This window comes from Microcaecilia unicolor, unplaced genomic scaffold (assembly GCF_901765095.1).
Source record: "Microcaecilia unicolor unplaced genomic scaffold, aMicUni1.1, whole genome shotgun sequence".
In the NCBI taxonomy this organism is placed as follows: domain Eukaryota; kingdom Metazoa; phylum Chordata; class Amphibia; order Gymnophiona; family Siphonopidae; genus Microcaecilia; species Microcaecilia unicolor.
Genome location: NW_021963202.1, coordinates 86,064 through 109,778, shown reverse-complemented (window position 1 = coordinate 109,778; position 23,715 = coordinate 86,064). Strand labels below are relative to the sequence as shown.

The 23,715-nt window shown below is 41.9% G+C and overlaps 1 protein-coding gene across 1 annotated transcript in view; it reads right to left on the bottom strand.

Annotated features, from left to right (window-relative positions):
• LOC115459068 (protein DPCD-like) overlaps positions 1-23,715 on the bottom strand; it is a 63,761-nt gene that overhangs the window by 10,966 nt on the left and 29,080 nt on the right. The window contains exon 5 of the mRNA XM_030188932.1: positions 13,129-13,231. Coding sequence (XP_030044792.1) covers positions 13,129-13,231 — 103 coding nt within the window. The remainder of the gene's footprint in view (positions 1-13,128; positions 13,232-23,715) is intronic.

Sequence of the window (23,715 nt, the reverse complement as noted above, 5' to 3'; positions counted from 1 at the left end):
CTCATATCACCCCTCTCCTCAAGTCACTTCACTGGCTTCCGATCAGGTACTGCATACAATTCAAGCTTCTCTTATTAACCTACAAATGCACTCAATCTGTAGCCCCTCATTACCTCTCTACCCTCATCTCCCCTTACGCTCCTACCCGTAACCTCCGCTCACAGGACAAATCCCTCCTCTCAGTACCCTTCTCCACCACCACAAACTCCAGGCTCTGCCCTTTCTGTCTCGCCTCACCCTATGCTTGGAATAAACTCCCTGAGCCCACATGCCAAGCCCCCTCCCTGCCCATCTTCCAATCCTTGCTCAAAGCCCACCTCTTCAATGTTGCTTTCGGCACCTAACCATTATTGATCTATTCAGGAAATCTAGACTGCCCCAATTTGATTGACTGCACTTTTTTGTCCTTTAGATTGTAAGCTCCTTCAAGCAGGGCCTGTCCTCTGTGTTAAATTGTACAGCGCTGTGTAACCCTGGTAGCGCTTTATAAATGTTTAGTAGTAGTAGTAGTGCTTTTAACTCCTAGTCACCTGTTCAGTACCCATGTCTGTTTTAATCATTCCCACAATTCTCTAATCCCATATTTGTCCTGTTTATCTCAAATAGCTCTGTCGTGTTTAGTATAAAGTGCTGCGTACGTGTTTAGCAGCGCTATAGAAATGACAAGTAACAGTAATATTAGGTCCTCAAGATCCTCTTAAATGGATCTTTTACTTGTTCCAGGGGTTTATGAGGTTAGATCAGAAAAAATTTAGATTATGTATATTCTCAAATTTTAATAGCTTCCCTCAGAGATCAGGCTAAATTAGTGTTTTGTTTTTTTTAGTCCTTTGTAATGTATGAAAACCTGGCAGTTCCATATGGCTTGTTTAATTGTCTAGATGTTTATTTTGATTTGTTTTATCATTTTGTTTTCAATGTATTATGCTAATATAGTGCTAGGGTGGTCCAGAGCTAGAGCCAGAAGTTATCTAGATACTGCTGATATTCAGCACTGGTGCTCAGATAACTATCTGGACTAGTTAGCACAGCAAACCAGCTGTCCTAACTTTTCAGACTAAGTTATCAGGGCATCAGTGTTGAATATCAGCGATACCTGGTTAACTTCTGATGGCTGCTTTATACCAGAAATTCAGCATTGCTATCTGGATCAAGCCTAGTGCTGGATACCCGGGCTTCTATAAGTCTGAACATATTTTGAAGCACCATCAACCATGGAGTTTAAATACTGGAGATGGTCTATAGTCGTCTATTATAATCCAAAAACTCCAACTAGTGGAAGTTACCATGTGACAACAGTTTGCATAAAGCTTTTCACTCCTTCCAACAGATACTATAGACCATCTCCAGTATTTAAACTTTTGCTATCTGGCTCTCTTCGCTCTGCCTCTCTGCTGGCCTTCACACACATTTAAAATAAGACTTTCTCCATACTCCAGCAACAACTCTGCAACAAAAAGACTTCTTTTCCAGCGAGGATTTCCTTCATCACTCCAGCTAGCAGCCTCCATCAAAATGAAGATACACATGTGTTCATTATGAAAAAAAGAAGAAAATGCCAATTCTTGAAACCATTTAATACCAAAGTAAAACCTCTGCAAAATTCATCATCTCATCTGTCATCACCCCAGGTATTATATGGTCTACTCCTAACTTCAGGATTTGGATTCCGGAAACAGTCACTTAACTCTCTTGTGGTGGCAGGCATTGAAAATCTCTAGGATGCTTCAGCTGGCTGTCGGGAAGATTGAAAACCAGCTGACTGACCGCTGGATCAAATTGCCAAAGGCCACCGAGGGACGGCCACATTCATCCTCTTAGTTATTGGAGCGCAGCACCACCCAAGAGGACCTCAACACTCCCCAGACTCCCAGACCCGAGCGATAACTAACAGATCGACCATCCCCTCAACTCTACAGCGCAGCAGTCTCTCCTCAGACTCCATCCTTCAACAACCAACTCGGCTCCTACTTGCCAATTCTTCCCTCTAGCCACCTGTGCACCAGCAGCTGCAGATCTCCCAAACAACTTCTACCTGATGATTATCTAGTCTCCTCCACAACACAGCTGTCCCTTACTGCTTCCTACCTCCAACCAACAACACAGCTCTCAGAACCACCGAGCCCTGCGCCTTGGGGCAACACTCCTCAACATCAAACAGGCCGCTGAAGCTACTGACTGTGAGTATTTATCTATCTCCAACTGACACCAACATGAAGACGATCAAAATATTCATAGCAATCTACTCCCTCTCACTGATTCACCTAACACTATCCATCTCACTCGCAGAAAACAATATCATACCCATCCTACAAAACTACCAAAGACTGATCAAACGCTTCACACCTCACCAAACTGACACCCACCAAACTAAAGGACGACTATACAAAAACGGACAACGCCAACAAAACGAAAGGAAAGACCAAAGCAAATCCACACCACCCAAAGAAAGACAACAAAAATCCACATATCATCAAACCTAGCAGCTTCATACCAAAATATCCAAGTGGGATACATTAACGCTAGGTCCGTAGTTAACAAAACAACAACAATATCAGACGATCAGTGCAGAAAACCTCGACCTCATCTTCATCAATGAAACATGGATCCACGATCAAAAGGACCCCATAATCCTTGAACTATGCCCGCCAGGTTACAAAATCACTCACTGGAGCAGATTGGAAAAGAGAGGTGGAGGTATAGCACTAATTTATCGAACCCAATTCACTACTGAAACTATTGCCGAATCCATTACACCCCAACTTGAAATTGCCTCATTCAGAATCCATAACAAATCCTTGATCAATCATCTGAACTATGTCCTGTTTTATAGACCACCCAGCAACTGGAATGAAAGCCAGCCTATCTTCACGGACTTCATCTCAAACACTTGTGTAAACAACTCCAATACACTAATACTAGGTGACATAAACCTTCACCTAGAAGAACCCAACTCCACCAATGCACGCGAATGCAAAGACTTCTTACAGTCGTGGGATCTCAAATCACCTCACATGCAAGCTACCCACACCAAGGGACACACTCTGGACCTCCTATCACCAAACTATCCACAGATCATAACCTATTAATAACAGACATCAAGTGGACAGAAGTACCTTGGACTGACCACAACAAATTTAACCTATCACTAGACTGGCGGAAGAAGCGATTAAACCATACACCAGAACAAACAACTTACACCATGAGAGGGCAAATAGACCCACAAATATTCTGGCAACAGATATATGATAACGAATGGACTACACGAACCGATTCCATACATTATCTCAATCACTGGGAGGATAGATGCAGAAGCTTACTAAACGAAATTGCACCCTTAAAAACAAGAATATCAAGAAGACAAAACTCGATACTGTGGTTCAATGACGAACTAAAAAAACCTCAAAACCCAATCCAGGAAACTTGAACGAGCATGGAAAAAAAAATAAAAGATGAACATACACTCAATGCATGGAAACAAATACACAGAAAATACAAATATGCAATAAGACAAACGAAAAGGTCCTATTACAAAACTAAAATAGGACTGGATTACAAAGATCTGAAGAAACTATTCCATCTCGTAAACAAGTTATTAGACACCACCCCTATCACCACAACCAACACAGACATCCTACCTGCAGACAAACTCACTAACTAATGAAAAAATAATAAAATTACAAAGCACACTTCCTCAGTACAACACCGACATTGAAAACTTCTTCAACGACCTGGACCTAATCCCTGGTGGATACCCAGCTGACCGTTTCTGGTCAACATTTACCCTCCTCACCACTGAATCAGTTACACAAGCGACTCATAGGTTCGCCAATACTCACTGCAAACTAGATATATGCCCCAGTCATCTACTTAAATCCGCCCCCGGGTGTTTCATAAATGACCTCACATCCCACCTAAACTTCATGTTACAACAAGGTCTCTTCCCCGAGGATTATGGTAACATCCTACTCACCCCATTACCAAAAGACCCTAAGAAAAACACAAACGATCTCACCAATTACCGTCCAGTTGCATCCATCCCACTAATAGTCAAACTGACGGAAAGCTTGGTGACCAAACAGCTTACGGAATACAAGGATAAGTTCTCAATATTACGTGACTCACAATCAGGATTTCGCCCCCACCATAGTACCGAAACTGTCCTCGTCACTCTCCTGGCCAAATTCAAGCAAGAAATAGCCACAGGCAAAAGCATACTTCTCCAATTCGACATGTCTAGCGCATTCGACATGGTAAACCACAATATATTACTAAGACTCCTTGGCCATTTTGGGATTGATGGAAATGTACTTAACTGGATCAAGGGCTTTTTAACCACCAGGACATACCAAGTAAAATCAAACTCAAACATATTACCACCGTGGAAAGCAGCCTGTGGAGTACCTCAAGGATCACCACTATCACCAATACTCTTCACTATAATGGTGATCCCACTGGCAAAGTCCCTATCCAATCGAGGCCTCAACCCGTTCATCTGTGCAGATGACGTTACAATCTACATTCCCTTCAGACATGACTTAACAGAAATAACCAATGAAATCAATGATGCCCTGAACATCATGAACTCCTGGGCAAACTCATTCCAACTGAAATTGAACACTGAAAAAACACATTGCCTCATCCTCTCATCTCAACATAACAAGTACAAACCCACAACCATAAACACCCCAGGACACACCCTCCCTACCTCAGACAGCCTAAAAATATTCGGCGTCACAATCGACCGCAACCTTACCCTTGAAATCCAAGTAAACTCTGTAATAAAGAAAATGTTCTATTCAATGTAGAAACTTTAAACGATTAAAACCTCGAGAGAAATCTTCCGAAACCTAATACAGTCAATGGTCCTAAGCCATGCAGATTACTGCAATGGAATTTATGCGGGATGCAAAGAACAACTCACAAAAAAACTCCAAACCACCCAAAACACAGCAGCCAGACTGATATTTGGTAAAACATGATTTGAAAGTGCAAAACCCCTCCGAGAAAAGCTGCACTGGCTCCCAATCAAAGAACAGATCTCCTTCAAAATCTGCACCTTGGTCCACAAAATTATCTACAGCATAGTCCCAGGCTACATGATAGACCTCATAGACCTAACCAGAAACAGAATCGGATCATTACGATCGTACCTAAACCTACATTACCCGAATTGCAAAGGACTTTAATAGAAAACATCCTACGCATCCTGCTTATCCTACATAAGCGCACAACTATGGAATGGACTCCCAAAAGCTGTGAAAACAATCCACAACCATCTAAACTTCAAGAAATTACTAAAAATCTACCTCTTCAAAAAGGCTTACCCCACTGGCCCACCGTAATTCCCCACATCCAGCAACACCACATAACCAATGATCGTACTGGACAATATACAATCTTCATTCCCTCCGACCATCATGGTGCCTGATACACACCAATCTCATTCGACCATAATATAACCTTGTATTTATTATCAACCAAAATGGCGAATGCCTTCTCGGTAAGCCACATTGAGCCTACAAATAGGTGGGAAAATGTGGGATACAAATGTAACAAATAAATAATTACTGTCTCCAAAACAGAAAACAGAAAGCTGGCTACAAACTCTGGATCCAGTCAAAAGCCTGTTCCTGGTTTTGACTGCATAGTAGTGTGGAACTAAGAGTTTCTACCTTCACACTGGCAAAGCCTAAAGCCCCACTGCACACTTTTAGGGTCCTAATAGCCTTCTTGGGTAAAAAGACCGGATTTACTTACCTATAGCAGATGTTCTCTGGGGACAGCAAGATAGAAGTCCTCACTGATGGTTGACATCAGTGATGGAGCCCAACAAAAGAAATTTTCTCCAGATTAGATCCATTGAGAAGCTTACCACAGGTGCACATCAGTTTCTGCCTGCTGCTGTTATGCAGAGATTGCCTCAATCTTTACTATATCTTAAAGAAGAATACAACTCTTTGGAGGAAGAGAGTGGGCATGTGAGGAATTATATCCTGCTCTCCACAATGAACACTTACTTTGTAACTAACTTGGCTTTTTGAGGACAAGCAGAATATCACGTCTTCACTGATGTGACCCCCTAGATACGGGCTGCATTTGACAGAAAAAGCTGAACTAATCAGAAAAAGCGCTGCAACTGGTAGACACCAACATATTTTTGGTGGCAAGTAGTCTTTTCTATTTTCTTTTTGAAAGGATGCCTGGAAATGAAAACTAGCCAAAGGGGATGAAGCTGGATTCTAATTCTCAAATTCTGAAAGATGGACTAGCCACACCTGTCGCATCAAGACTCGTTCCAAGTGTAGTGTGATATGAATGTAAAGACAGAAGTCCCTGTCAAAGCTTTGCAACTTTCCTCCATGGAGACTAACCTCAAGTGGATTATGGCTGTGTTGGTAGAGCCAAAGCTCTGACATTATGAGCCTTGACAAGACCCCAGAGGCTCAAGCTTGCCTGGGTATGTGAAGGAAATGTCTTGTACTCAATTTATTAGGTCAAAAGCAAAAAGCTGGGTGAACGCTCTAAGGGTTTTAGTCTACTCCAAGTACAAGGCTAAGAGTCTTTTGTAATTTAGTACATGTAAGGTGCTTTCACATTTCCCGGCATAAAGCCTAGGGAAAAATATTGGCAGGGTGACTGAATAAGATGGAAGTCCAACATTAACTTAATAAGGAACTCTGAATGAGTGCACAAAACGAGTGGAGGAGTAGCCTAGTGGTTAATGCAGCAGGCTTTGATCCTGGGGAACTGGATTCGATTCCCACTGTAGCGCTTTGTGACGCTGGGCAAGTCACTTAACCTTCTATTGCCCCATTTACAAATAGGTACCTGTATATAATATGTAAACTGCTTTGATTGTAACCACAAAAAGGGAGTATATCAAGTCCCATCCCCCAAACAGCCCTATTGTTGTAAAACTTTGAATAAGGTGAATCAATCACTAGAGCCTGGAGCTTACTTACTCTGCAGTTACCAAAAACAAGACCACCCAGGTCAAGAATTTTAGGTGAGAGGAGTCCAGTGACTCAAAAGAAACACTGGTTAGCTGAATTAAAATAATGTTGAAGTTCCATAATAGGGATGGTGGTGTGCCCTGATCCCTGAACACATTCCTGAGAAGTGCTATTGTTTAGCCCATCATCCAGATAGGGAAACAGCTGCAACTCCATCTATGTAGATATGCTGCTACTACAGAAAGTTACTTTGCAAATACCTGAGGACCTGATGTGAGGCCAAGGGGCAGACCATAGTTCTAGAGGCGGTGTTTCCCTATCACAAATCTAAGATACTTCCTGTGACTGGGATGTACTTCTATGTGGGTATAAGCATCGAAGGAGATTGAATATATCCTCTTGACTTGAAGTTTAGAAGTTGCCCAAGGAAATCATCCTGAACTTTTCTCGAACCAGATATTTATTCAAAGCCTGTAGCTCTAGTATAGGAGGGTGATCCCCCTGTCTTCTTTGTGATCAGGAAATATTTGAAGTAAAATTCCTTTCCTTTTTCTCCTGGTGGAACAGGTTCGACTGCATTAGCCTCCAAGAAGGAAGAGAATTCTTTGTTAGGTATTTCCTGATATGGAGAGTTTGACTGAAATGCTCTGGTTGTTGGGATTGAAAGTGACAAAGAGCGGTCAGAACTTACTGATGTGTTCCATGTCTACAGTCTAGGGTATGTAAAGTCTGTTCCACTGAAAGTGCATGAAGGGGAGTGCACAAAAGGATAGGAGTACAATGGATTAACATGGAACTCTGAGATTTTCTTGGTATGGGTACAGAGAAATACTCTGTTCAAGAAAAACTGAGTATACAGAGGATGTCAGATGTGATGGCTATTAAAAACCCAAGGGTCAATATTCAAAGCCAGTTATGTGGGCAAGAGAGCCTAAGACCCAGTTAACTGGCGTTGAGCAGGCCCCAAGGGAATATTCAGTGGCACTTAACTGGATAGTGCCACTGAATATACTCTCTAACTGCTGAAGCCAAAACTGATATTATGTGGGCGGGCTGGGGTGGGGTGGAATAAAGGTACAATCTGCACTTATCCGGATACCAGCTAATTTTCAACCGGGACCTGGACAGATAAAGCAAGCAAATAAGATCAAATTAAAAAGCATTCCTAAGATCAGCCCCCCCCCCCCCCCCACACACACAAATCGAACCCCCGTGCTCCAATCCCCCCAATCTACAACAAAACACTCCTCATGCTCCAATTCCCCCCTTCCCTCATGTCTGTGATCAACAACAATGGAACTTCCATGCTCTGATGTAACCTCCCCCACCCCGATCCACAACAAGGGAACCTGAATGCTCTGATCTCCCTTCCCCCAATGCCCTGGTGACCAACAGAAGGGTCCCATAGGTTCAAAGGGTTCCTTTGTTAATTTGGGCAAGGACAATGTTTAAAAACAACCAAGGCATACATGGAGATCACTTTTCCATCAACTCATGATAAGTCACAACTGCAGAGATGAAGGCACACCCAGAGGTTTTACTGTTGCCTGGTACAGGTGAATGAGGTTAAGTATATGAGGCAGAGGGCAAAAGAATGGAATTTGTCCTTTGGAAGCAGTCCAATGGGAGAATCAAGTCCATTTACACTGATAAGATCGTCTAGTGGATGGACAACAAGAAGCAAAGAAAACATCTGCGACTTCTTGTGAGAGATGGAAACCCAATATCAGACTCCACTCAACTTCCAAGCCATCAGAGAAAGGCTAAGAAGGTTGGAATGGAAGAGACAGCCTTGATGCTGAGTAAGCAGTGTTGGATGGTGCCCTGGTGGCATCAGGTGGTTGATAAACATGGAGAGAAGTTAGGTTTGATTACCTGAGAGGTACGCTGCCTGTATGGCGGTTGATATGGAAAGCTAGCTACCAATCACAGGTGGCTTTTTGGCATAAACATAAAGATCCAAAGGCTCCTTTCTTGTTCACATAACTTGTCTGTGATAAAACATAACTTGCCTGTGTGAGCAGAGTTCTGAGTTCTAAGCTGTGAAGCAGAAGAAAAAAGAATGGTGTCTCAAAAATATTTAACTTAAGATTCTATAGTATCAGATGGATGAGTAGGTCAACAATATCCTTAGGGGTGCTGCAGGACTACAAGACAGCTTGAAAATCTTTGCAGTATTGTGGCACTTGTGGCTGTGGGAACCATGGCTCAGGGTCCAGTGTAAGTGTGGGGTCCCGGCTTGGAGGGAGAGGAGGACAGATAGCCTGAGGGGAATGAGAACAAGTAATGTTCCCCCTGATGACTGTTGAAGGATGGAGACGCTATCAGAGATGAATTTTTGAAAAAGCAGCAAGAATTCACTACTATTGTCTCCTGAAGCGGCAGATGGAAGGGCCTGGGTTTCATACATGAGTACAAGCATAGGAGCGACGTCCTTGTTGGTGGGAGGAGGTCTTTATGGGCAGCAGAAGGTGCCCTTTTGGAAGAAATGGACTTAGAAGACTTACAATGTTTCTGTTAATGTTTCACTTTCTTCCCTACCTTCTGCTCTTATACAAATATTCTAGGAACTGGGCAGCATCAGGGAGGTGAGCTGAGGTAACTGCTTTGGTGCTGCTGGCAATGTCATATCTTTTCTTAAAGCCTGCTGATTTTGAAACACTGCTGACAATGTCATGCAGGCAGGACTTCAAAGCTAGACAGTGACTGGGGGGAGGGGGAGGAGCAACGCGCCATGATTTGTCGGCCATGAGCTCCAGTCCCTTGTTATATAGGCAGCACAGCCTCTGAGTTCAGTCACATTGAAGGGCTGCAGGAGCAAGTTTCCACCCCCCCCCCCAAAAAAAAAAAATTTAAACTGTACTAAGGATTTTTGAAAGGTTTACAAAACCTATTGAAGGCACCATAAATGAAAAGAAACCCCATACCAGAGTGCAATGACAAGCCAAGATCAGCATCTATAAGCCACCAACTAAGCACAATTACTGTTGTCCAGATCCAAGGTCAGAAGTCTCTGTGATATGATAATGTCTAAAAGAATAACTGCTTCAGAAAAGGATATGTCCCAGTTAAGAAGAGTCCAACTTACACCAATTAATGAAGGTCTCCCATTGCTTTTTGAAAGCTGCCAAACGTCCATGGTGTGTAGAAGTCAACTTGTAAAGGTAGTAAGACTTGGCTTGATATGGAGCATAGTGAGAGGGTTGCAGTCGACCAATGTCTGCTACTTCCCTACCCATAACTGCAATACACACTGTTGACACTTTAAAGTGGTGATCTAAGAGACCAGGAGCTTGGAAATGCAGTAAAAACACATTTGAGGATAGAGGAAACGAGACCCATATTATCTCTGATAATATTTGAAAACACATAGATGGAAATAGGTGCCCATACCCCTATCCTCAACAAAAGACATCATCTGGAAACTACTACTACTATTTAGCATTTCTATAGCGCTACAAGGCGTACGCAGCGCTGCACAAACATAGAAGAAAGACAGTCCCTGCTCAAAGAGCTTACAATTTAATAGACAAAAAATAAATAAATAAATAAAGTAAGCAAATCAAATCAATTAATGTGAACGGGAAGGAAGAGAGGAGGGTAGGTGGAGGCGAGTGGTTATAAGTGGTTACGAGTCAAAAGCAGTGTTAAAGAGGTGGGCTTTCAGTCTAGATTTAAAGGTGGCCAAGGATGGGGCAAGACGTAGGGGCTCAGGAAGTTTATTCCAGGCGTAGAGTGCAGTGAGACAGAAGGCGCAAAGTCTGGAGTTGGCAGTAGTGGAGAAGGGAACAGATAAGAAGGATTTATCCATGGAGCGGAGTGCACGGGAAGGGGTGTAGGGAAGGACGAGGGTGGAGAGATACTGGGGAGCAGCAGAGTGAGTACATTTATAGGTTAGTAGAAGAAGTTTGAACAGGATGCGAAAATGGATAGGGAGCCAGTGAAGGGTCTTGAGGAGAGGGGTAGTATGAGTAAAGCGACCCTGGCGGAAGACGAGACAGGCAGCAGAGTTTTGAACCGACTGGAGGGGGGAGAGGTGACTAAGTGGGAGGCCAGCAAGAAGCAGATTGCAGTAGTCTAAATGAGAGGTGACAAGGGTGTGGATGAGGGTTTTGGTAGAGTGCTCGTAAAGAAAGGGGCGGATTTTACGGATGTTGTAAAGAAAGAAACGACAGGTCTTGGCAATCTGCTGGATATGAGCAGAGAAGGAGAGAGAAGAGTCAAAGATGACCCCAAGGTTTCGAGCTGAGGAGACAGGGAGAATGAGAGAGCCATCAACAGAAATAGAAAACGGGGGGAGCGGGGAGGTGGGTTTGGGGGGGGAGGGGGGGAAATGAGAAGCTCGGTTTTGGTCATATTTAATTTCAGGTGGCGTTGAGACATCCAGGCAGCAATGTCAGACAAGCACGCTGAAACTTTGGTTTGGATGCAAGGTGAGATATCAGGGGTAGAAAGGTAGATTTGGGAGTCATCAGCATAGAGATGGTAGGAAAAGCCATGGGATGAGATTAATGAACCAAGGGAAGAAGTGCAGATAGAAAAGAGGAGGGGACCAAGAACAGAACCCTGAGGTACGCCGACAGGCAGAGGGATAGAAGTAGAAGAGGATCCACCAGAGTGAACACTAAAGGTGCGGAGGGAGAGGTAGGAAGAGAACCAGGAAAGGACAGAGCCCTGGAATCCAAGCCCTGGAAATGTGCCTGCATATCCCTTATCTGCAGAGAACACCAGTAACCTCTGTGCCTCAAAGCTCTCAATGTAAAGCTCCAATGAAGTACGATATCAATGCACCCCAGCTTCCATCCTGTGTTTGACATCACAAGCATTCGATGTCAATGAAGACGAGGATAAATTCTTCCTCTTCTTTAAACAGGACTTGGAGGTTGTTTGATGATGATCGCCTCTATTGATGCTCAGTGTTGAGGGTCATTGATGCACTCTCAATGCTGATGCATTCCCTGCATCAACAGCAGCTCTTGGACCCATGGAGACCAATTTCTTTGATGCCAATGGACTTAGAACTGTCAAAAATTAATTCAGTTCTGGTCGCAATATCTCAAAAAAGATAACGGAATTAGAAAAGATTCAAAGAACAGCGACCAAAATGATAAAGGGGATGGAACTCCTCTCGTATGAGGAAAGGCTAAAGAGGTTAGGGCTCTTCAGCTTGGAAAAGGGATGAGGGGAGATATGATTGAGGCCCACAAAATCCTGAGTGGTGTAAAATGAGTAGAAGTAAATCGATTTTTTACTCATTCCAAAGATACAAACTAGAGGACATTCAAGGAACTTAATGGAAATACTTTTAAAACACCACTAATACATTATTTCCTTCAGTGGGTCCTTGGGTCCGTGCTTAAGTGTTCAACATGAGATTTGTCTTGTTCTTTGGACATATCAATAGGCTTTGGCACTCGATTCTTTGTTAATGATTTCAAATGGTGTATGTTGCCTTATCTGCCTAGTTGTAGGCGGAGCAGAAATTTGTATAAACAACTAGATAAATTATGGGGTTCATGCCCTCTTCAGCAGCTCAAAACCTTTAGCAACAGTATGGCTCTATAATCCTCGTGCTTCTTTGGCAATGAAATCTCAGCTGTTGGAATTTGATGGCCCTCGGTGAAATCCTAGAGGAAATGCTGCAATGGGACATATCATGATCCCAACCCAGGTGCTTGTAGTAGGTCTTATGATGGATAGCTTCTTACTGCAGCCTGAAATTTTTCTGAAGAAGCTTTCATTTTTCTTTGTTGTCATTTGGAGAATCAAGGATGCAAAATTAAAGTGAATATTATTAAGGAATGCTGCTGAAGTGGATAAAAAGAATAGAGAAAACCACCAAAAATTCACTCTGTGGAGAACAATAAATACAACTGAGCTTAAAACTACAAACATTAGAAGACAATGAAAAAAAACCTGAGGCATACTGCTTAGCTGTGAGAGTTTCCACATGTGCACAGAACAGTCTTCAGTTCTGAAGAATGTTACATCACATGTTGTATGACTAGAGTGAACTGCTTGCCTTTATAGAAAATTGTTGTCTTTGTAAATTATATATATACATACAAACATGCAAAAATGCAATTAAGATCTTTTTTTCTTTGCAGAGAGCTTCATAACATTCTGTGCCTACTATCTATAGTTGCAATCAAACTTAGAGCTGAAATCTTACTGTAATGATCAAGGTGTTGTTGGCATGAGTAAAACTTAGTGCAGCATTATCCAGAGGGAGTTGACATCTGTCCATGTCAGGAATAGAGAACTTCTTGTAATACCTACACAGAAAAATTAGAGGAAACATTTTTGCAGGTAAATTTTTTTTTTTTGAAAAATAAGGCACACAGACTAAAAACTATAATCCACACATTTTCTGATACTACTAAACCACCACCCCAAAAAAGCCTACTCTCAATCCAACTAAAATTACGCAGGCTATGCAGCTTCACCTGTCATTTTAGTCAGGCTGAATGAGGGCAATTTTCAGATAAACCAAAAATGCGTCGTATTGCATACAAGTTGAAATAAATCAAAGCACACTATTTATGAGAGGAAAAAGAGACCTCAGCAACTGCAATATGTGAAAGTGTTTTAACTTCCCACTAGCAGTACAATTATCTTTCATTCTACCGCTAGTGGGAAGTTAAAACACTTTCACATATTGCGGTCGCTGAAATCTCTTTTTCTTTGCTTTATTTCAGCTTGTATACAGTAGTTCACTGGTGGCTTGTATGGTTCACATTTTTGGCACTTAGTATTTTCACTGTGTGAGTGGGGCAATTTTCAGATGGCCTATTTACTCATGTAAATGGCTTTGAAAATTGGCCTCCACACATGTGAATGCTATCTACTCTGCATGCTGCTACTTATCATAAAGATAGATGCTGTACTGGGTCCCTTTTGTAGTTTTCTCCCCACTGATTTCCAGCTTTCTACTCCTTTCCTCCCAGACCCTTGAAAGTCATTCTATAGCCTTTTGCAGACATTTACTGTCAAGTTGGTACTTTATGCAGACTGAAACCGAATGGCTCGCCAAACAGTCCATTTTCTACTAGCTGCATATGGCAACATAATGGTCTAATAAAAACTATTTTTACGAAAGGATAATTTAAAATATTAAGCTAGTGGGACGGGCTCAAAACCAATATAAAAAGGGCATGAAAATGCAGATCCAAATGCACTCATGAAAAATAATAATAATGTACATGTACCATAACTGCACTCTCCGAGATTAGCTAGGTTGGGAACTTAGGAAATTATCTAGCACGTATGATAGTAACCAAATCACCACGCAAGAATTGGTGTAACTTTCATGCAAGAATTGGTGTAACTTTCATGCAGCAATGTGCTATCCCAGAAGCTTAAGTAAAGAAAACAGCCATTGAACTCTCTTAGGAATTCCTGGGGATTCGATTACCTTGTTTTCTTCGTGGATGCTAAGTTTTTTGTGGTCTACTTTTGTGATGCTGTTTGGTTATCTATTTCAAATACTTATATCCTATCAAAGTCTGAAGTGAGGAACAATAAACAGTAGAAACAGCTAAGCAGACAATACCATGATAACTCAACCAACCATGGGGAGATATGCTCCTTTCTTCTACAACCAAACAGCACCTGAGCTCCTACATTCCATACAAGTTGCAGAGCCCTCAAAGAGGATGCCAGAAGACTAGTAAGTACAGCATTACAATAATACAGGCCCAGTAAAAGACAGGACTGGAAAACTGACCCAAGATAAGGATCCAAAAGTGGCTTCAAGTGTCAAAAATCTGATCCTAAAGGATGGCATTTGTACTATTATTCTAATGTGGGCCTGCAACATCATTCTAGAATTAGAAGTGACCCCTAAGTATTTGACCTCTGCCATCAGAGGAAGCAAATTTATCTAACACATCCAAAAGAACATCCAGTTCTACTCTATTCACTAACAAGTCCTCAGTTTTTCACAAATTGATTGCAACACTGTTCTAAGCTAACCATTTCATAATAGCCAGAAAACAGAACACTGGAATGGAACAAAGAATATGTTATCTACATAAACGCAACAGGAGACCCCAACCTCACTGAAAACATCAGACAAGTGGTGCAAGGAGATGTTAAATGAAACTGAGAATAACTCCGGAACCAAATAAAGACTATTTAGTTACTCGACAGAAACACAGAAAATGATGGCAGAAAAACATATAGCCTATCAAAAGTCTGATAAGAAATAGAAGAATAAAGTCCCTCACAAGGCACAAAAGTAGCAAACACAACAAAGGTGACACCAAAAAAGGAAGACTAGATGATGTATAGATTATACAAAATTTTAATTTTAACATCCGAAGGCTCTTAACATCCAAAGACTCGACATGAATTGTGTTTTGGCCACAACGGCCTGCCTGAGGAGTCTAAAAGCAATCAATAAATATAAACATTTTTTTAAAAACTGACAGTTATAAAATAAATGGAACATATAAACAAACATAAAATCAAAATACAATTCAAAGCTTACACATAATAAAACCATCTAAAAGAAATATACAACCATATCTTATTAAATCATACAAAAAGTGTTTATGACAATGCTTACAAGAAATTAAAAGCATTAAAAAATGGGGAATGGTCAGAAAAACTAGCATGTTCATGTATGATAAGTTTTTCTGACCAGTCCCCATTTTTTAATGCTTTTAATTTCGTGTGTTTTTTTTTTTTTTTTTACATTTTTATATTCATTGATTGCTTTTAGACTCCTGAGGAAGGATGTTCTGTTGTGGTTGAAACATGATTCGTGTTGAGTCTTTAGATATTAGAAGTCTTTGGATGTTAAAATTAAATTTTTGTTTGAATGGAACGAGGAGAAACAAAATGGTTTAAAATCGGTAAAGTTGTATGACAAACAGAACAAATCATCAGAGCAGCAAAGGACTATATGAAGAAACCAGAGGTGTGAAAATTGGTGGACAGACTCATCAACAACCTTTGATATACTGATAATATTAAATTACTAGCTGAAAGTGAAGATGTTCTAAAACACCTGAATATGAAAGTCACAGAACATAGTCTCAAAATAAGCCTGCGCCTTAACGCGAAGAAGATAATTCAGACAACTGGTAAAATTAGTAATTTCATTCTTTATGGAGAAGTAATAGAAATAGTAGATAACGTCAACCTACTTGGATAAATAAAAAGAAGAACAAGCAGTCAAGAAATCCAATGATGTATCAATCTTGGAAGAACGAAAATGAAGGACTTAGATAAGATCTTCAAGTGCAAAGATATGTCTTTGCATACAAAGATTCAACTTGTTCAAGCCATGGTATTTTCAAATAATGCCATATGGATGTGAACGTCAGACAGTGAAGAAGAAAACAGGAAAAAAAACCTCTATGCCTTCTGAATTATTGTGCTAGAGAATAATACTATGTAAACCGTGGACGGTTCAAACAACAAATCAATCGGTATTAGAGGCAATCAAACCTAAGCTTTCCTTGGAAGCACAAATGGCAAAGAATTTGATATTCATATTTCGGACACATCATATAAGGAGAAAGATCATTAGAGAAAGACATCATGCTAGGCAAGGTTGAAGTTCAACGTAGAAGAGGAAGACCACTAATGCAATAGATAAATACAATAACAGCAGCCACGGACTGGATTAGATGCCACTCAGGCTCATTTTCAAAGCACTTAGCCTCCCAAAGTTCCATAGAAACCTATGGAACTTAGCCTCCCAAAGTGCTTTGAAAATATGCCTCACTGTATCAAAAATTAGTCACATGACTGAAGACCAAACACATTTCAGGGTAACTATCCAGAGGGTTGCCATGAATCGACACCAACTCGATGCACTTCAACAGCAACAGAGTTGTCAAAGTCAGCCCTACCAATGAGCAGCTCTATTATGCACATGGTCATGTTTTTGACCTCACTTTCAGCCCTTAGTCACTTACACAAAAGCGGCCCCACAAATCTCTGCACATGGTCTCATATCCCTCTCAGGCCATCTGAAGACTGTAACCGCTGCTCCATAAAGGTATCCCCAATATCTTTTATGAAATGCAAGTTTTGCTTTAAGTAGAAATGCTCTATATACTTGGATTTCATCCTCTTTTCATTTATAGACCCTGTATTTATCCAATACATTTTTGAATATCTAAAATAGTTTATAGATTAGTTTATTAAAACGACATACTGCATATACCAAACTGGAGAATATTAGTGGTGTACACTAAAATTTAAAACAAAGGAAATAAGAAAAGGAACACCATTAAAATATAGGATAGCACAATCATTCATCAGAGGAACCATCATTACCTCACTGCAATACAGGACCAATCAGCCGGCCCTGAGAACGTCACCACCTCAACCAAATGCAATGAAATGGAAAAAAAAAAAGTTTTCAATGCTGATTTAAATTTTGTAAAAGACTGTTCTTCCTGTATACATGAGGGTAGCTCATTCCAAATCTTGGGAGATAAAAAAAAAAAAAAGGCTGACTGCCGGGGAGGAAGTGACGTCACCGAGTAGCATGGATGCTTGAAGAGCAAGCTCCCACTCACCCACAGTTTTATTTAGCGATTCCTCAGCATTTAGAGGCCTTGGCGGTCCTGCTTGAGTGACAAATTATTATCTGAGGCATAGACATTATTTGGAGATGAGTCTACAAGCCAACCTATCGAAGTATGCCTTTACTGGCAGGTCATCCACACACCGAGTGGTAGGCCCAGAGCCGGCGGTCCCGCGAGACTCGGAACGCTCAGGGGGATCATCGCCCCGAGACATGTTCAGAACGGGTGATGACTCTGAAGTGTCGGAGGCAGTGCCTTTTCCTGAATTAAAGGATTGGCTGCAAGAAATCAGAACTGACCTTAAGGCAGTCCAGTCCGAGTTTGCGACGTTGGGAACAGAACTACAAGGGGAGATTTGAGACCTTGGCAGCCGGCTGGAGAAGATGGAAAGCTGATGGGAAATGTTGGTATATGAGAGGGGAATGGATGATTGATAGGATTGGCGAGGAGGGAGGGGGTTTGGATGTTCAATCTGTGTTGCTACTTTTCATATTTTTCTAGATGTCTGACATATCATTTGTGCTCCTAAATGCCAGGGGGTTAAATACCCCTGCAAAGTGGCAGCTTCTTTTCCGGGAGCTGCTACGACTTCGGGTGGATGTTGCCCTGGTGCAGGAGACGCATTTAAAGCCAGTTCATGAATATCTATGTCATCATCATAGATACCCCAATTTATATTTTGCTTCCAATTGTGATACTAAGACTCGGGGAGTCCTGGTGGCATTTAGTGACTAAGCCCTGGCAAGTTTTGAAGGTTATCAGAGACAAAGGGGAACATTTTTTACTATTGGTCTTTTCTTTAGGGGTTCAGACATACACTTTAGTGAATGTTTATGGCCCGAACACTGATCACACTGAGCATTCCAATCATTTGGATCAGCTTATTTTGAAGCATAGTGAGGGCTCTCTGTTAGTGAGGGAAGATGTCAACCTCACCTTGAATCCTCAATTAGATAATTCTGCACCTAGGGTTCACTATGTACAGCATGATCAGGAGCGACTACACACATTTCTCACACTTTGGCATTTGCTAGATCTCTGGCAGCATGCCAATCCTGTCTTGCCTGACTATACACATTTCTCCTCTGTGCATAATTCTTTTTATTGAATTGATTTTCGGCTGGGGGACATTTCAATTCCCCAAGGTGTCCAAAGTCATTGCATAGTGCTGCGCATCTGTTTGGCTCTTGCCCCGGTTTTATTACAGCTATGCTCTCCCTGGGCGGCGCGAGCTCCACCACAATGGCAGTTAGATGACACATTGCTATCAGATATGACAAACATTTCACAGCTTGAACATCAGATTAAAGACTACATTCAATTAAATGATAATGGGGAGGTCTCACCAGGTATCCTTTGGGATGGCCTTAAAGCTGTTATGTGTGGTCACTTTATTGCACTAAGGGCTCATATACGAAAGGAACTATACCTAGCGGAAGATACACTTAGGAAACGATTAGCAAGGGTGGAAGGCCTGCTTCGGCAACAGGCTTCCCAATCAACACCTCATCTAGTAGATCAAGCACATAAAATTCGCACAGAGCTACATGAATTACAACTAGCTAATATTTCTGAACAGCTTCAACGAGTTTGTCAATCACACTTTGAGTTTGGTAATAAAGCTAGTAGACTCCTGGCTAATAAACTTAAACAACAGGCCAATCAAGCTCAGGGATGATAGAGGGTGTGGTACACTCAGACCCCACTCAGCTGCAGTCCCTTTTTCGACAGTATTACAAAGGGCTTTATACCCAAGAGGTGTACCCCTCAGAGGGCTCTATCTCTACCTATCTCAAAAGTGTTGATTTGCCTAGGCTGACAGAGGGAGCCCAACAGACGCTAACCCGACAAATAGATCTTGATGAGATCCTTCACATGATTCATATGTTAGCCCCTAGTAAGGCCCCAGGTCCTGATGGCTTCACCAACAAATTCTATAAGACCTTTGGTAGGTTACTGGCTCCATTGCTTCTGTGGGTGTTTAATTCCTTTGATGAGGGCCAATCACTACCAGAGACCTGAAACCTGGCCAACATAACAGTCTTGCCTAAACCTGGTAAAGATCCTCAATTATGCAGCTCTTGTAGGCCTATCTCCCTTTTGGGAGTTGATTATAAAATTTTCACTAAGATTTTGGCCTCCTGCTTACAGCGTCACCTCCCATTTTTGATTCAAGAAGCTCAGGCCGGTTTCATTCAGGGATGGCAAACCTTCGACAACATACGTAGAGTAGAGCCCTTCATCTAACACATATGGCTCAAACTTCTAAAACTCCTTTGTGCCTATCGTCTCTTGACGCCGAAAAAGCGTTCGATAGGGTGCACTGGCTGTTCCTCTTTCCTGTTTTAGACAAGATTGGCAACTCTGGCAGATTTTCTCACTGGCTTCATCTTGTCTATACAGCATCATGTGTATCTGTCCGAGTCAATGGCCAATGCTCCCACCCTTTTTCTTTGTTGCGAGGCATACAACAGAGCTGTGCTCTGACTCCCCTGCTCTTTGACTTAGTCATTGAACCTTTAGCCATTAATATTTGCATGCACCCAGATATCAAGGGCCCTTGGCATGGAAACTGAGTCTCAGATTCTCCCGTATGCTGATGATATACTTCTTACCTTGCTGCAGCCAAATATTTAAGTACATAAGTACATAAGTACATAAGTAGTGCCATACTGGGAAAGACCAAAGGTCCATCTAGCCCAGCATCCTGTCACCGACAGTGGCCAATCCAGGTCAAGGGCACCTGGCACGCTCCCCAAACGTAAAAACATTCCAGACAAGTTATACCTAAAAATGCGGAATTTTTCCAAGTCCATTTAATAGCGGTCTATGGACTTGTCCTTTAGGAATCTATCTAACCCCTTTTTAAACTCCGTCAAGCTAACCGCCCGTACCACGTTCTCCGGCAACGAATTCCAGAGTCTAATTTCTTTTCCAGTTTTGTCGGCTATGCTGCAGGAATATGGTGCGGTTCAGGCTTTAAGATTATCTACACAAGTAGGAGACTCTTAATATAAATCTCTCCAGCCAGCAGGTGGCCTTGCTGCAATCTCGCTTCCCATTCCACTGGGCATCACAACACATCCATTACCTGGGGATACATCTCACTCGTAGTTTGGATGAATTGTATGGAGCTAATTTTCCCGCCAAGGTGCATGAGCTATTTTGAAATTGGACCAGTAGGAGGAATTGACGATTTCCTGGCTGCTATAGCCTCCAACACCCCGGTTAACAACTGGCAAGCCAGGAACCACCTCCCGGCAGATTTTTCTGGAGCTCGAACAAGCTGCAGCCACCCTGCTAAGGGAGATAGAGAATACTGAAGAGGCAGTGGAGCTAGCTGGCCAAGAGGGCACTGTGAAAGTTTGAGTGCTCTCTATCTCCCCTGCTGGTTGATGGACATAACCCATACGTAATGGCTTCATCTGCTTGAAGACAAGGAAGTAACCTGTTCCGGGGAAGAGGGAGCAGGGAACTAGAGGAGCCAACAGGTGCGCGGCTGCTCTCTGCAACCCTCCAGCAGCGTGCACCCGGGGCGGACCGCCCCCCACCGCCCTGCCCTTGGTACGCCGCTGTTGGGCGCATTATTGCGGTCAAAATGATCTTGCTCCCCAAACTACTATATCTTTTTATGGCACTCCCTATTTCTTTACCTGACAAATGTTTCCGAGGCCTACAGTGTAGGGTTTTCTCATTCATCTGGAAGAAAAGGCCACCATGGGTGTGGAGTGAGGTGATGTACCAAATGTGGACACAGGGTGGGATGGGAGTCCCTTCCTTTCTTTTATATTATCAGGCGACACACCTTAGAATTTTGGCTGACTGGGTCCAGGGTGCCAACAAAGCATGGAGACTCCTTGAGCAAACATGGTTAAACCCTTATCCTTTGAGAGCAGCACCCAGGCTATCTCATTGACTCCAAAGGGAAATTACTCGGAGGGCTCCACCTCTGCTTCAGTGGCCTCTCTCCATCTGAAGTAAGATTCGTGATAAAGTTTTCCCTGAGCATACATATTTTACACATTCGCTTTGCTCCACAATTTGTTCCAGGAACCCTAGACTCTGGTTACCGTTCTTGGGAGGGTTTGGGCCTTTGAACAGATATGAGAGGAGGGAGAACTGCTCGCATTTGACAAGATATGTGAGGAATATGAACTCCCTCTCCCAACTGCTTTCCAATACTATCAACTTTGAGACTTTATTTCACGAAGGGCGAGAGGGGATCTGAGTTCGGCAGAGACTTACCTTGAGTGAGCGTTGGCCAGTGGGGGAGGGAGAGGTGGAGTTTCCAGGATATATAGAGCTCTCTTATCATATCGCAAGCCTATTTGGTATTACCTGTCAAAGTGGGTGAGGGCATTGGGCGTATCCTATGAATATGTACAATGGGAGCAGGTATTTAAATCCATACTTCAGGTATCTATATCTAACACTTTAGTGGAAAATGGATACAAAATACTTTATTGTTGATACTATAACCCCCAACGTTTAGCTATAATGTTTAATTTGGGATCAGCTCAGTGCTGGCGTCAATGTGGGTTGGAAAGGGACATGTTTCACATTTGGTGGTCCTGCACTCATGCCCAGTCATTTTGGACTACTGTTTTGAAATTTATCTCTAGCTTAACTAAGGTTTCTTATCCAATGAAAATGGACTATTGTCTCCTGCACTTTAGACCACGAGGAGTGAAGAAGCCTATTCACCGATTAGCCACACAAGTATTAGTGGCCAGTAAACTTGTCTTAGCAGCGGCATGGAGGCGCCCCACTCTTCCTGGCCTTCAGGTGATGTTGCGCAAATTGGACTCTATCCATCTGATGTCTAAATTAACATCTTTACGTACAGGACACATTAACATACCATAAGATCTGGGATCTTTATGTACAGTGGACCTCGAATCCTGACGTCTTTGCTCACACATTAAAGAAGGGAGGGTCTCCCCTCAAGGGGAGGGATAGATAGGATGGGGCAGAGGATGATATAAGTACATTGTATATTACTCTCTCTTTTTGATTATAGTTGGAGTAATGATACATGACTCTGCTCTTTGGTTACTGTCTTCAAAATAAAACTTAAAAAAAAAAAAGGCTGACTGCCTCATAGACTCCAAGCAGGCCTGTCTAGGATTAGGCAGAATTATTCTAGTAGAATCTAGTGAACGCACATTACAGGATGGTATAAGAACAACATATGTATACAGATAGGGTGGGACACCCAGAGGATACACTTTGTGAGTCAGCATAAAAACCTTAAACAGAATTCTGTATTTAATTGGGAGTCAATGGAGGCAAAGAAACTGTGGAGAAACGCAATCATACTTATTTGCTTTGCAAAGAAGTCGGACTGCACAATTTTGAAGCAATTGAAGTGACTTAATTTGCAATGGAGACTAGCATAGACAGAATTACAACAATCCAGTTGTGACACAAAAAACGTACTCATAGAGTGTAATGATGTAAAATCTAAACAAATGTGCATAAATAGCAACGTATTCTAAGAATTAAAAAGCCCGATTTGAGAACTGCTGAGATCTGTTTAGTAAATGAGAGCTGTGAATCAAACCATATACACCTAAATAATGAAAATCCAATTAAGGATATACAAATCCTGCTCACTTACTAAAACCAAATATAAGCAAATCTAGTTCTTTGCAGATAATTTTACATGTGGGAGGTAAGAGTAAGGGAAGAAAATAATATTCAGTAACACCAGTGAAGAGTGACCCAATTTTATTGTAACAACATTTTACAAATCATCCTAAAAACCTGGATAAGCCCTTTATTTAGAACTGTACCTTGTTATTTCCAGGTGTGTGGCAGATTTTCCTACAAATGTGTTACTTTCGGGTGAATTGCAGATTCCCTCTTCAACAAGCGCTTACTTTAGAAGGATTCAACTTAAATAATTGTCCACCTTAGTATACGTTTTATGTAAATCTTAAAACAAATGCCAAAATTCTTGGGGGGAAATAAAAAACAGTTACAGTTCTTTATCAGCAGTGCCCTCTGGAATTTCAGCTTAACAATGCAAGAATGACATACACCAAGCTTATGATCTTTTCACTTTATGTATAACTGTGACAATAGTGACCTCTGTAGGAAACACTGAATAAAGCAGGGAGATGGTTACTTCCAGACTGCTGCTAAAACATTTTGGGCCCTCTTTATTAAGGTGCGCTAGCGTTCTTAGCGTGCTCTAATGCTAGACAACC